The sequence below is a fragment of the Bombus vancouverensis genome, chromosome 15 (assembly GCF_051014615.1).
Source record: "Bombus vancouverensis nearcticus chromosome 15, iyBomVanc1_principal, whole genome shotgun sequence".
NCBI classification, from domain to species: domain Eukaryota; kingdom Metazoa; phylum Arthropoda; class Insecta; order Hymenoptera; family Apidae; genus Bombus; species Bombus vancouverensis.
This window is the reverse complement of record NC_134925.1, coordinates 8169493-8184040: the sequence shown is the minus strand read 5'-3', so window position 1 is coordinate 8184040 and position 14548 is coordinate 8169493. Positions and strand designations below refer to the sequence as shown.

General features: G+C 41.2%; 1 protein-coding gene across 1 annotated transcript in view; it reads right to left on the bottom strand.

The window, feature by feature from the left end:
* LOC117166306 (uncharacterized) overlaps positions 1 to 14226 on the bottom strand; it is a 55474-nt gene extending 41248 nt beyond the window's left edge. Inside the window, exon 1 of the mRNA XM_033350159.2 lies at positions 12586 to 14226. Coding sequence (XP_033206050.2) covers positions 12586 to 13483 — 898 coding nt within the window. The 5' untranslated portion in view covers positions 13484 to 14226. The remainder of the gene's footprint in view (positions 1 to 12585) is intronic.
* Between the last annotated feature and the right edge of the window lie 322 nt (positions 14227 to 14548).

Here is a 14548-nt window from a genome sequence, read left to right as displayed (position 1 = left end):
TCACGTCCATTCCATTTGCGCAACCGCGTATTAGAGGTAATTAGTATTGCAACTGTTCGTTCGCCGTTGGCAGACGTCATTAAAAAATCGCGCCGTGTCAGCTCATTGCGACCAGACGAAGAATAGATACGTAACGAGATTTAACTTCTGTGTTTAGACGTTTTTAACGTGATTCTTCTGTTCTTCGCCAAATCGAGTGCCTCGTTACATGGATATTCTCTTAAGAACGAAGAAGCCTTTTTTTTCTACGTATAATGGGTATTAATTATATATGGTGAGAGGAAGAAGAGGCACGTAAGAGATCTTACGGTGTTCCATGCAACTGGGTCAAGATGTAGCTTCAACACATTCACTGCTAATTGAATTTTCATTGCCTATCCAACAGTATGGCTATTAACTTGAAGTGTTTTTCTTGTAAGTGGTGGATTTAGACGAGGGAAATGGAAAAGAAGGTTTCATTATTCAAAAATTTTCCACGGTTTTCGCCATCTATGTAATAACGAGGTCACGAGTGCTTTGACACTGATATAACCGCAATTCGCTTTTACATCATACGAAAGCTATTGAGGTCAATTTAATGATCTTAATAATAATTGTAACACAATATTGCGTTAATTATGCAGAAACAGTGTGTGTCGCGTGGTCGCTATCGCTACTAATTCTAGGAATCGGAGAGGAACTTAAATTTCTGCTTTAAAAAATAAACTTTCCTAACGTCGACTATGTAAGAATTATTTATAATTACTACGTATCGTTAGCTCGAAGCACTTTTTCAAAAACGAACGAATATTCCGCGTAATATACAGCTACGTTTCAAATTACAGTAATAATACTCTTGTGTATTCAATAAGCAATTTTAGGGATAGTTCCTATGCCGTGGAAACTGCGTAAGTAGATGTTTCTTACGTTATCCGAACAGTTCGATTTTCCGAACCACCTCGATGTCCCAATTGCTTCGGATAATTGACGCTTTATTTTACAGAATTTAAAAACTCAAAATATCTCGACCGTCTATATTCTACATGTTTCATTCGCAGAATAACTTTACATAACGTTTGCATAACGATTTTAATATTCCATTATCAAATTTTGTAGACAGAATTCTATGATAAAGTTTAACTAAGAAATTCCTCTTCTACGATAAAGTCTAGTTACGATAAAACGCAATACTGTAATATGCTGTTAGATTCGAAGAAATCCATCTATACGAGATACCATGGAATTTCTGTTATCTGAACATTCTGTTATCGGTGCTCTTATTTTTCCTCCATAACGGAGCTTGATTATAGTATAGCAGCAGAGCAACGGGTTATAATAAATACTTAGGCCAATAGTCGTAGCACAGATTCGACAATGTTTCAGTTTTTATGCCCTCTTCACATTCCTGATGCCCTGTGCTTAATGTGCAGAATCTGAACCCAACGAGATGGAGGAAGTAGCGAGCAATAAAACTACGATTACATTAGCGGTGAATTATAGTATTTACGAATCGACAGCTACGAGCAGTAAAAAAATAATCCAACGAACACGCCATTGGAAGTCATTTAAGACAGATACGTTCTAATGACAAAAAACGATCCATAAAACCCAACAAATTACGCTCCGATCGCCGTATTTTTTCCACCGAGAATTTCTAAAAGAAAAGATAATACGACGAATATAAGAAAAAGTAGCAGCGTCGTTAATATTAACGTTGACTTTTAATATCGTTAACAACGGTTACACCTGGTTCGTATGTTTTATTGGCGGGAGAAAACGTTCATAAATCTAAACAAAAAAAAAAAAAAAAAAAAAGAGGGAAGAAGAAAAGAGTTTAATCGCCGTTCCTTTCTAGGAATTTGCGAAACTTGGCTAAAAGGAATGAAAGACTAGCCAAGACTAGGACTGCTGATAGTCGCGTGGATTACGTGTTTTATATTTGTAATAAATATTTGGACGCTGTTCTCCTTCGGTAGGTCGTAAAATATGATTTAAAAACGTAAAAGAATAATTTCACGAATGAGAAATAATTTAAGCGCGATTCTTTTCGGATAATTCATAAAAATTAATTAGAAAAGATATCGCCGGCGGCCGTTCTCGCCACTATTCGTCAACGATAAAACATTCAGGAAAATAAATTACGAGGCACAATGGAGCGAAGGAAGAAAAGACTAAAAACTTTAGTCTTAATCGTTAGCTGCTACACTCAACGAATATATTTCCCAGCGATAAGACAGAGATGATTCGAACGCCATTCGTTCAGAACCTACGGAACACGACACGAGAGAACCAAGGAAAAAAAGAAAGGAAAAAAAAACGAGAAGAACTTTAATATCATTAAAAATACATTTCCACCGGTTTCAAGAATTACACAAGCGTTATAAAGATCGAGTCTCTGGCTCTTTCTACAAAGTATAGCCTGCATAATACTAACTAACTCAGATCTAAGGAAAAAGAGTAGTGGAAGAGGAAAAAGAAGTCCTCCTGGCACCATTATGAGCCACGAAGAGTAGCGAAGTCGAGAGCCGGAATAGATTACAGAAAACGACTCGAGAATTCCTTATCGAAACAGTTCCACGACCTTCCTCCTTCTTTCTCCCCGCTGTAAACGCGTGCGGAAGACTGCATGCTAGGGCGGAGGATACTCCGCGGTAATTACCGATACCGACTAATTGCCAGATAAGCGAGTGTCTACTGCACAAGCGGCGATTAGTTCAACTATGGTGTCAGAAATTTTTCTTCCGTTTAATTTTCACCTCCGCTTTGATATCTCTAACTGTCTTCTTACGGACAACATAATCCGCCAAACGATAATTTTCAACGGTACATATCCCGACTGAGGGAAAAATCGGAGAACGAAAGCGAGTGAATATTTTCGTGATCAATAAACCGCGGATTTTTATGATGCGTTTGTGAAAAACTTAAAAGCGTAAAATTGTACAAAATGCTGGTAATATACGAGGATATAGGAAAATGATGAAAGTAAAGCGGTTATTGTAATTTTATTATAAGGGGCGAAATAAATCTTCACGTAGGTTTCGTTAGCTTAGTTATGTCGATAGAAATATGAAATGGCATAAAAATCTGCAACATACTGATCGGTATGTGTCTATAATTATAAGTTCCACGATATACACAGGCTCGCCAGAGTATTGAAACACTTGTAAACCTCCTTTATGAATATACCACGCGTGTTAAAAATTCCATTAGCACTGGTCGACTTGAACAAATCCCTTAGACCTATTCTTGTAATATCTACTCTAATTACGTCCGAATGACGTTATTCGAAGAAAGTTTCGCCCAGTTAATGGCGTATTCCATTACCAAAAGTATCAATTAGAGTTATAATAGAATCCAATCAAATCTAACTCTATATCTGTGTCATCGTAATAACGTTTTCCTTCCTTGTTCCATTGCTATCCTCCGTTCTATCATTGAAGCAAATTTTCGATACAAATGGTAAATAGCCTCGCAATACAATTTCTCTTTCTCATTACACGAACCAAGCAGGCGTGACTTCAACTTGAGCCGTACTTCATTTAACACGAACGATCGTGACAATTACTCGAGTGAACAATTCCAACCGCCATACATCGGCTAGCAAATGGCACTAACTTCGGTCGCTTTGGCCGTCCGTTTCAAAATGAAATTTCTCGCTGTCGTTCGTAGTTATCGGTGGAAGTGGACAGAGTTTCGTCTTGAACGCGACTTCAAGCGAGCTCACAACTTTCAATCGTACCACGAATTCTATTCCTTCGACGAAATTAATTATAGTGAAATATACGAGTGTAAATAAAAATTAAAGTGCTACAAATTTATACGCAGTACTTTATTATCACTTCGATTCAGAGATTGGACTATTATATCAAAGTTAGATGTAAATTAGATGCAAAAATTCGCAGAATGCTCGTAAAATATAGAAATATACGAAAAATCTAAATTATAATGTTCGCTGTAATATTTACAACTTCTTCCACTTGCGTTTAGAAAAACACCAAGTTGCATAAATTTCCTCAGTCTAATTACAATCTATTACTACGCTTTAATACATAATTTACATACAAATTAATATCACCGTAAGCAATACCTGATTTCGTATTTCACTTTTTCCGCTTGAATTCTCCTCCGCGAAATAATATCCTATTTACTCCGACCGAATAATTATAAAGGAAAATTAATCAAAGATTCTTGTAAACATAGAAGCAGTAGAAGCAAAGAAATTCTGAGAAATTCTACACAACTTTCTATGTACGATACTCGGTATTCTAAAACGAGCTATTAGATAAGCGACTAGGGCCTCGTTCGAGTCCAAGTTACGTTGAAAATGGTAGCCTATCCAGCTGGCTCAAGTACTCGAGAAATAACAGTAATCGAATGGTAACGTGAGTCCTCGTCCTGTTCCGAGAACACCGCCCGAAGTAACGCGCTGATGAGACAAAATTGACCAAAAAGTAGCAAACAACCCTAACCGAGTAACACACGGCATTGAAGCCACTTCATCATCGAATCATTGACTGGGACGTCGCCTTAGGCGGGCCATTCGATGAGTGTCTGAATCCTAAGCGTTTTACTCCCAGCCACCTCTTCAAATTGCTGCCCTAACAGGCTCTCGTTTGCGAACCTTGGGAAACAATGAATGATGATAGTCACGTTAATGCGGAGAAAAATCTTCCACCACTTAACGTCCTAGTTTCGAGGATAACTTTCGCGTTAAGGATCGACGAATTTGATTATTTTATCGAAAAATCTAATAACAAATCTAATAACTATGGATCACGATAGAAAGCTGATAATTACAATTTACAAGATCAGGTTTCAATCGGAATACTAAAATATGTGAGAATCGCGTCAGAAAAGTCAACGTATTTGCATTTCGCCAATTAAGGGTGAAAAGCTACCCCAATTACGAGAGAACGTTAATATTCAGTCTCCATACCGGAGCAGTATCCGATCCTTGCAGGGAAACTTAATTCCAAGTACTCAGGAACGCCACCATCGGTTCACCCGAGCAACTAGAAAAAGTCCCTAGGGGCGCTCGCACAACGCACCATAAGGCTTACACGGTCACGATTTTTTCCGCGCGCGGAACTAGTTTCCTCTCTCTATCGGGGGACAAAATAACCGTATACGATCCCGGTAGATCGCGGTAAATTTATGGTAATCGTCGATAGTCCATTTCTATCGACGGGGACGTTTCGCCTTTTCCTAGCTTTTTCCCAGCCGACGGGCCTGACCTCGTATGCTACCTTGCAGGCCTGGTCTGATGTCGCCTGATTGCCGCCCGATTAGGTATAACCAACGAACTACACCCGTGCAACTCGAAACGAAGCGGCGGCGTTGTCTCCATACACGTAGCGGTGGAGGAAGAAAAAGAAAAAAAAAAGAAGAGAGGGAAAAAAGTAAAGAGGAAAAAGGGAGGAGGAGGAGGAGGAGGAGGACTGATTTTCCAATGAAGTTTCGTTGCAAAAAGTGGATTTTTCGATTGAGCGATTAATCTTCGAGCGGAACGAACAACCTCGACGCAAGAGCCACGACAACCGCGGGAATATAATTAGAGAAAAAATGTCTGCTCACATGATTGGACGACACTGAACGATAATGAACCGCTAAGGAGAGGTAGGATGGTTTTCGCGTAATAACACGGCCGAGATTCGAGCTGCTAAATTATCGGTTGCGTAATACAGAAATCATGGATTTCAGTTGGAGCGGCAGGGAAAATAAAGAAAATAAATATAAAAAGTAGGAGGATACAGGGGAATTCGGAAAGCTTCGAGCACCTGTCGCGGTTCTCGTTTCGCGCGACGTCCGCCTGTTCATTAAGGAATGCGTAATTACTACTTCTGAGGAGACGTTTCGGATTTTTCTGATGTAGGGCTCTGCCTTTGGGTGGTATATACTTAATTAACTGGCGCGTTATTTATAAACGTGGATGGGAATGGATATATTTTCGTGAGCAACGTTCGCAGCAACTTCGATCGGATTATATACAGTGGTTACGCAAAGCACATCGCACCAGCGATATATTCATTGTAGAATCTAGTAACTAATTAGGCCCAGCTAATTAAATTTCGTATCATTTGGCAGAATTTTCGGATGAATACGGAGCTTCGATACTACGAAAATGAGATGTAAAGACCTTCCACTGGAAAACAAAGAGTATGTGGCAATACCTTTTGCAACTGTAGCGGTACATGAGTCAGAGGACAATTCAGATCATGTTGTTATTTTGCCTCGGAGTATCGAGATCGTTAGGATACAAGTAATGTAAGAACAAATGTCGCCGCTACGCATAACCGTCGAACAAAGACGAATCTGAATCTTTCGACTCCCACCCGCCCCCCTCCCCGTGCATCTTTCTGTATCAACGAGCGATCTAAGTGTTATCACGGGTTATCTACGTTATCTATTAGCGACTCGGCGAATATAGGCTGTACATTAATTTATTATTTTAAATATATTCGACGGTTACGACAACAAACGATAACTTCCAATAAATCTCACGGTCAAACATTCTCATATCTGTCCTCTACACAACCATTACGTATGGAATACTGCGAGGATCACGTAAACTGTTTGCATGATTTGCGGGCAAATGTATAGAATTTTTTGAAGAATAGAGAAATTGTGGCGTATTGACATTTTTAGTTTGATAACTGAACACTGGATGCCAGATCGAGTATCTGAGACAATTGGACAGTTTTGGTGAGACTATTAGGACTGTAAGATGTGTTAGAATGATTAAAGGGCGCAAAAGGTACTGGCGAGTTGTCTCTTTTAACGTAAGATCGAGCATTTCGAACGATCGGGTATTACTTGGTAGCATTAAATTTCTTTTAATTATCGAGCCTGTCGAGATTATATGCTGGAAGCGCGATCATTGTAGCAGATAAGAAATATTAAAATGTCACGAGTAATTTACGACGAAGAATCTTCAATCTCATAAATTAATACCAATCCTCGTATTGGATCCAATCTATGTTCCTGGTATTTAAATCACAACTCCTAATAAGGTCAACTTTTTTCCCAAAAGAAGTTACAGAAAATTAGCATTAAGAATCAATCTTACTCAACGTGTCATTCCGTCGCTCACCTATATGTAGATAGAAATCCAAGTAATTAACCTTTCCATTAAGCCTTAATCACACAACAAAAGCCTACCTTAAAGATCCTAGCCTATGGCAAATATTATATATCACGTAGAAATTAATTTCTCACAAACAGACCCTTCAAATGTTAAATTTAAAAAAGATCTCAAAAAAAATCACGATGATTTGAAGACCGTAACACAACAAAGCGCTACTTCTACATTCATCACTGCTAACACGCTCCATAATAATCCTCCCCCATCAGTGGCGCGTTTCACGTCTTGTAAATCGCCTCGCGTATAAACGTCCACGCGTGTCCATAAAACGTCCATCGAGGTTTTCCACTTGACGCATTCGTTTTCAAACGATCATCCCCTCGTCCCTTTCGATTCGTCATCGTGGTCATTCGAAGAATCGAAGCGAGCGCATACGCGCGCTCACAATGAGTAAATTATTATTAGTCGTGCCAAGCACACGATCGATCGTTTCTTTTCCTCCATATAATAATTAACTCTTTTCTTAACAGAAACTTGCAAACTAATCCTTTTCCTGGAAATTATTCCCTCGATCTTCCGTTTTTCACAATTACGCGACAAAACCAGCCAGAAATACGTGGTGTATCTTCCTAAAGGAAAATAAATTTACACATAGAGGGTGGGACGGTAATCGTGATAGAACTGGATAAGGAGCGATTTCGCGTGGAAAAACGAGAGAAAAATTTGTTATAGTAAATTATAATAATAAAATAAAAAGCGACTTCCAAAGTATGGAAGCATACTTAAACTCGTCTAATTGCAAACTGAACGAGAGTAAATAATCGACCGGGGTTTTAGCTACATTTGAAAATAAGTAGAAACTGTAGAATAGCATTTTTTCACAAGATGCTTCGTTTTCGAGGAAATTAAATTTGAAAATGCAACGTGCGCGTGTACCCGACCAGTTCGTAATTAAACGCGTTTAAATTTCATTTTCTTCAAGACGAAACCTTGCACGGAAGAATTTTATTTCACATTGTTGACTTATCTTCACGCGTACAATAACCTTCTGCCGATCGTTCACTCGTACGTAGTCGGTACTTAGCCAAGCCAAAGCAGATTCGACGAATTTTCAAACTGGATCTTCACAGAAACGAAGCGTCGTGCGAACAAATTTCATTCTACAGTTTCCACTTATTTTTTCGCGTATTGACTGTTACCGCCTCGTCCTCTACAAATGTGAACGCTTCGTGATAAAACTCTCGTTTCTAACATACGTCGCGTCTCGTACGAGTTTCGTACGATCGAATGATTTACAATCGACTAGCGATCGTAGATAAAATTAACCGTGATACGAACGAACCGATGAGTGGCGAGACACGAAACTCCGTGTGCTTCAGCTTGAAATCGGTAATGTCTTCACACCTTCACAGGTGGAAGAAACTGACGCAGTTGTCGAACGGTATCGTTCGTCGTACAATGCACAGCTACCTGTTTTGCTTTGCCTTGGCTAATTAGATTCCAGTTACAGGTAGCCGGTAATCGCTTGGAGATAAATGGGCGAACAGTCGCGCAACATCTGTCCGAGTGGACGTATGCGTGTTGTAAAACGATAACGAGAATCATCAATTTTACGAGAAAAAATTTTGTTCAACGTTGCTATATTCCTGAGGAATCTTCCCTTTTTTTTAAACGAAAGTTTGTTTTATAACAAGCTTGAGTTGCACAGCACGATATACAAGTGAATTAAAAATATCTTATCCTTCAGCGAATATCCTGATGTTTTTCCCGGAATTTGTTAAACGGTATACAATAAATATATTCTTATTCATCGATTCCTTCTATCGCCGGCAAATTTATTCCGTCTTCGAACATTTCGCACGAAAATTCGTATGGTAATTTTTTGCGTGGATAAAATTGATTTAGATCATCTTCAAATTGATTACCTCCAACTATTATGAATATTCAACGCGATTCCTTCGCTAAAAATTCTTGAAAAAACGGATTCTTTTATTTCCTATATTCTTCTATATTCTGTAAATATTCTATTTATTTCCATTTTTCACACGTACATTAAATCTGCCTATCTTCCTATCGCAATAGAAAGCTTCAACGTCTTTTAGCGAAAATTATTTCCACCACTTGCTCGATTCTCCGCTCTTCGCTAATTCACCATAAGATCGTTCCTATATGATCCTAATCTAGAATAAATATCCAAACTGTTGCTCTAACTCTACAATTAATCGCCTCGGGCAGATCTATTTTTAAAAGTTCAATCACCACGCAACACTACCGACTGCAACCACTAAACAAATAACGCTATCGCTTCTCTTCTCCTCCATTCACTATCCGCTATCATGGATGACTGGATGGAACGCTATCTCGTCGTTACGATACGGCCAGTATCGTGGAATAATTCATAATTGGTCCAGGGGTCCGGTTATCACTCTCGAATGAATCAATTACGCGAACCCGCTTGTTTTGCCTCGTCGTTTATGACTCGAGATAAGAGTGATCGCGTCGCGGACACAACAACGTTACAAAATCTCCGTTACGAAATCTTTGCGTAACCTCTTCTTTCACGGGGTAAAGAAACGCGTGCGTTCCTTCTTATTTACCAGCCCTACGGAATATACACGTAATTATCGTGTTCGTCGTTTAAGCGCGATCGACTCCGATATACGCTGTTTACATCGCGACCAAATCGATAATCTCTCGCGGGCGAACCGGTCGACATAAGGGAAAGGGAAGGAGAGGGGAGAAAAAAGCGAGAATATCGCGCCATGGGGTTTATTAACTTGGAATATGACGAGCTAACTCGCGGATCTCGGCTATTCGCACGTTCCACGCTTATAATTGATTCTTTATTCTTGTTTATTACTTCAGACACATATACATACATATTTATATAGAAATTAAGAATACGGTGTTTGGGAAAATTGGGGACGTTGCTCGTTAGCAGGCTCGCGCTTGTACCTTTGGAGGGGGCCTAGGTGCAGCATCGTTACGAGGCATAATTGAGCTTTAAAGTTAAGTTCGAAAACGTGGCGCCATAGAGAGCGGGCCGTAGTTGACGCACCTTGCGCACGGTAGGAAAAATAATAATTACACGGGTAAAAATAGGTGTTAATTGGATGTTCACTCTCGTAGGGTAAAGTAAAACTTTCTTTGGAAAGATCATTATTGTCCAAATATATTTTAACTTCCATCTAGAGACATAAAGACAGCCGAAATTGAGATTCATGCAGTGGAAATTTCTCTCTATTGTAAATATAATTTAAGGTTCATTCCAGCGGTCCTGCAGGGACATTGCCTTTTGTCCGGGACTTCCCTCGAAGAGCCGTGAAAATCGCGTAAAGAAAGCGAAGTTACAGATGGCTTTCCGATCGGCAGAATTGCCGGACGATCGCGTGCGAAAGAAACACGTATAGAGAACCAACTGACAACGATCTAACCATGTAAACGAGCCTCCTGCCTTCTTCCTCCCTTTTTTCTTTTCCTCGAAACCAGCAAAAATACCATGTCGTTCGCGCGAAATAATTTTACAACGAGCATATGATTTCGAAACCGTTCGATGGAATTCGTAACCAAGTGTTGCCCTTTCGTCTAGCGATTAACGAGAAAACCGAATAACAGCTTTTAGTATTGCTCGATTAATCGATAACGCTTTGTCGGATAAATATGTTATTAAAAACGACGGCTATATTATTGCGGAGTTAAAGGAATTAGTGTAAGTATATGAGATTGTTTTCTGTTCGTTAGATGTTATTTGAATGAACTACTGTTGTATCGCGCAGTCGAAAGAATCGAGAATTAACGAACCGTTGAATAAACAGAGGAAAACGTTTTGACGAGCAAGAGCTTCCTATGCGTTCGATCGGAAAGAAATAATTATATTTTTCGGAAACGCGACTACGTGTCTCGTTGAACCACGTACACGTTCTACGAATTGACGGTAATGTCTTGATCAGTGAATCGGTCGCTCGTTGATATTTCAATAAAAATTTATGTATTAAATATTTCTTTGCCTAAGTACGTCTGTATAAGTAACGCGTGGATTGACTACTTTCTTATTCGCTTTAATGCGGTATCTGACGCAAAACATCGAACTATTAGGTATACGTAAACGTAAGTTATGTTCCGTAATCTGCGATCTTGTAATTAAGAAACGATGTCGATTATAAAATTGGACTTTGATGCAGAGGCAACCATTCTAAAGATATACAAACGTCTTACAATCGATCTATTAATTTGTCATATTATGAATATAAATAGTATTATAATACCAAACAAGTCATACACCGTTGCAAGACTACATAATTTTGTAATTATTTAACCATTTTTATTCATCATCTTATCACACCTATCCTTTGGCGTGAAACTAATGGAACACAGAGTCAGAAATATGTCGTTTTATCTGACAAGCTTCGATAAGTTTAAGATAACTTTACTACGAAGCTTGATATTTGCCAGGAAGTCATATAAAACTTGATAACTTTACTATCAAGTTTATTTATGCAATAAAAACAACATTTATTTATTTCTCTACTTGTACCGCTATCAATGATAAAAAGCGATATAGGTACACGTATACGTAAGCATTCTTGCAACTATAAAAACATGAATCGCGTCTTTCGAGTCACGCGAACCAGAAACTGAAAGCTATCATTCCAGGCACTGTGTTTTAATTTCTATCCTGTAGGCAAATTTCGATATCGAGTGTTCTATTTTTCTCCACTTTCCTCTATTTCTATCTAATTAATTACGATGAAACTAACAGCCAGAGAAATAAAATTGAACCCACAGAAAGAGAGAGAGAGACTCTCCACTAACGCTCAATTGGTATCATTGGGTTACGTAGATGATCCACAATAGTTTCAATTAAATTACTTAATTTTAGAATACTTTATTTCAACTTACATCGTTTAGTTTAGACGATAAGGTGCAAGATACGCGTTATAAATACGAAACTAGATCCGCAAGGATTAAGTAACGTTATTCGAATCAAACTGCAATTGTTACGATCACCTATGATCTAACGATGCCAGTTTTCTCCAACTATTTCCGGGTAAAAATGATTAAGGCCAGAGAGAATAGATACGTGTTTCATCTTGGTCGGAAAAATAAGATAAGCACGCGTAATCTGACCATTGCGCGACAAGCTAATTGTCCAAACATACAAGTACACTGAATAATATGCAATCACGATAATATTTCTTGCAGCTTTTACAGTTACAGTTCAATCGCGGAAAAACTAGACGCACGAGAGACAAACAAATCGACATAGTCTTTTCTTTAAATTAAAAGAAATTAATAGGGTCCTCGATTCTAACCTGATAAATAATGAAACATATTCAACTATACTAAAAACTGTCAAGACTAAGGAAGAAGCAACATAGCACGCTTACATGTTTTCCAAGTTGAAACAGTCCTTTTGTACTAACCTATGAACACCTAATGAACACAACGAAATACACTCAACTATCCCAAAAACGAAAAACACAAAGCTGAGAACTAAGAAGAAGAAAGACAGCTGCGGGACGTACCTCCGGGAAATCTATGAGGGAAGATCCTTCCATGCCTGGACAGGAGCCAAGGATACAGCGGATAGCTGTCTCTAGGCGGTTGATGAGGATGCGGCGGTGGATGAGGTCCACCAGGCGCGCCCCCATGGGGATAAGGTCCGTGCGGTGGTCCATGGGGCGACGCGCCGTGATGCGCCTGAAGGGCCACTGCGAGATTCGCCGCTTGGAAATGTTGCGCCGCGGCCAAATTCGCGGCTAGTGCTAACTGCTGTTGCGTATGATACTCGTTCTGTCCAGTTTGCGGTCCCGTTGGACCGTGTCCTGGTAGCCCGTAAAGAGATTTTAATTGTTCGGCAGCGACCGCTGCCGCGGTTGCCGCGCCAGGCGGCGGTGCGAGGTAATTGGGACTCGGTCTGACGACTCCTGGCGGCGGCTGAGGGTGTGTACCGACGGGAGAATCACCGTGGGATATCCTGTGAGGTGGACTGGGACTGTTGTTCGGCGTAGATCCTCCACTGTGACTGTGAACCGTCGTTCTACTAAAATCCAGGTGGGTGGCGGCGGATAAGTGATGATGATGACCATGGTGGTTGCCGTGATGGTGATGATGGCTGCCAGGATGTGACGGCGTTCTTCGAGAGTTAGGGTACGACTCCACGGAGGAACTTCGCGACACCGGCCGATCGGAGCCCTCGGAATGAGCGCCAGGGGATCGCGTGGTCACTCGACGAGTTCGAGGCGAAGACGAACCCTCGACCACGTCCATCGGGCTGCCATCTCTCTCGATTTCGACCCGTTCTAAACGGTCCAAGCGATCCTCGCGACCCTGTCCACCACCACCGACGATCGAGTCGATGCTGAAGCCGATCTTCGGCTTCGAGGGCACCGGTACAATTGGCGTCGGCGCGAGCGGCATCATCGTACGATTATCGTACGCCTGGCTGATGGACTGGCCACTTCTGCAACACGCGAGGGCTCCAGGTAACTCGGTCGAGTCAGGTCCGCCGCATGCCTGCACCCGCCCCGGTCCCGGTTCCTTCACCAGACCGAGAACGCTTGCCTGCCAGACGTCCAACCACGGGTTACTCCTTGAGAACACTTTGGACGCACTTATCGACGCACTGATAACTCCCTATTTTGGGATACTATCCCAGTTGTAATTTAGCGTTGACAATGTTCTCGATGACAGTTATCGTTCGTTTCTTTTCGTTAATGAGTACATGGTCCATTTGTCGATCTCTTCGCCACACCAACCTATAATATCCTCTTAGTTCACGTATTATTCTACGAGTGTTTTCGAAATATGCGACACTGTAGTTTCCACCACCACGATCACCACTGATTCATCGTTCACGTGAGATTCGTGTAGCGTCACTGAGGGATCATCCAGTCGACGATGACCCCGCGCGAGACAAGGAGTAGTGTCACCACCGTAACGCAAGAGAGAGAGGCCGCAACACGAAGCGTTTCGCTCACACGGCCGACACACACTGCGATATCCCGGGACCGCGCCTCTCCATCGAGCTCCAGCCCCGCGGCACCAAATTTACTCCGGCCAAAGGAACCACTCGGGCACAGTTGTCCCGAAAAAAGAGCAACTGTGGCCCCAACGAGCGTATCTCGAGACTCCAACGGACCACGGGCTCTCTGACGGATGTTTCTGGCACGAGAGCTTGCTAGTGTTTGAGCAAATTACAGGCTAAACGAGGCGCTCTTGGGTGTTGGTGGGGGCAACTGTTCCTCGGCCGCTTCCCAACCCCACCACCGTGCACCGCCACTCCGCTGGTGGGGATAGAGAATCGACGAAAACTGGGCGGTTCTTCAAGGTACGAACAGCTATACTAGGCGTACACCACTTCAACAGGATTGGACGATTCTTCGAGGTAGAAACTCGCTGGTCGGCACCAGCCACGCTACCGCGATTCCACGAGCAGCGTACGAGCTGCAGTGGGGCGACGCATTAGTCGCCGATGGGCGTTAAACT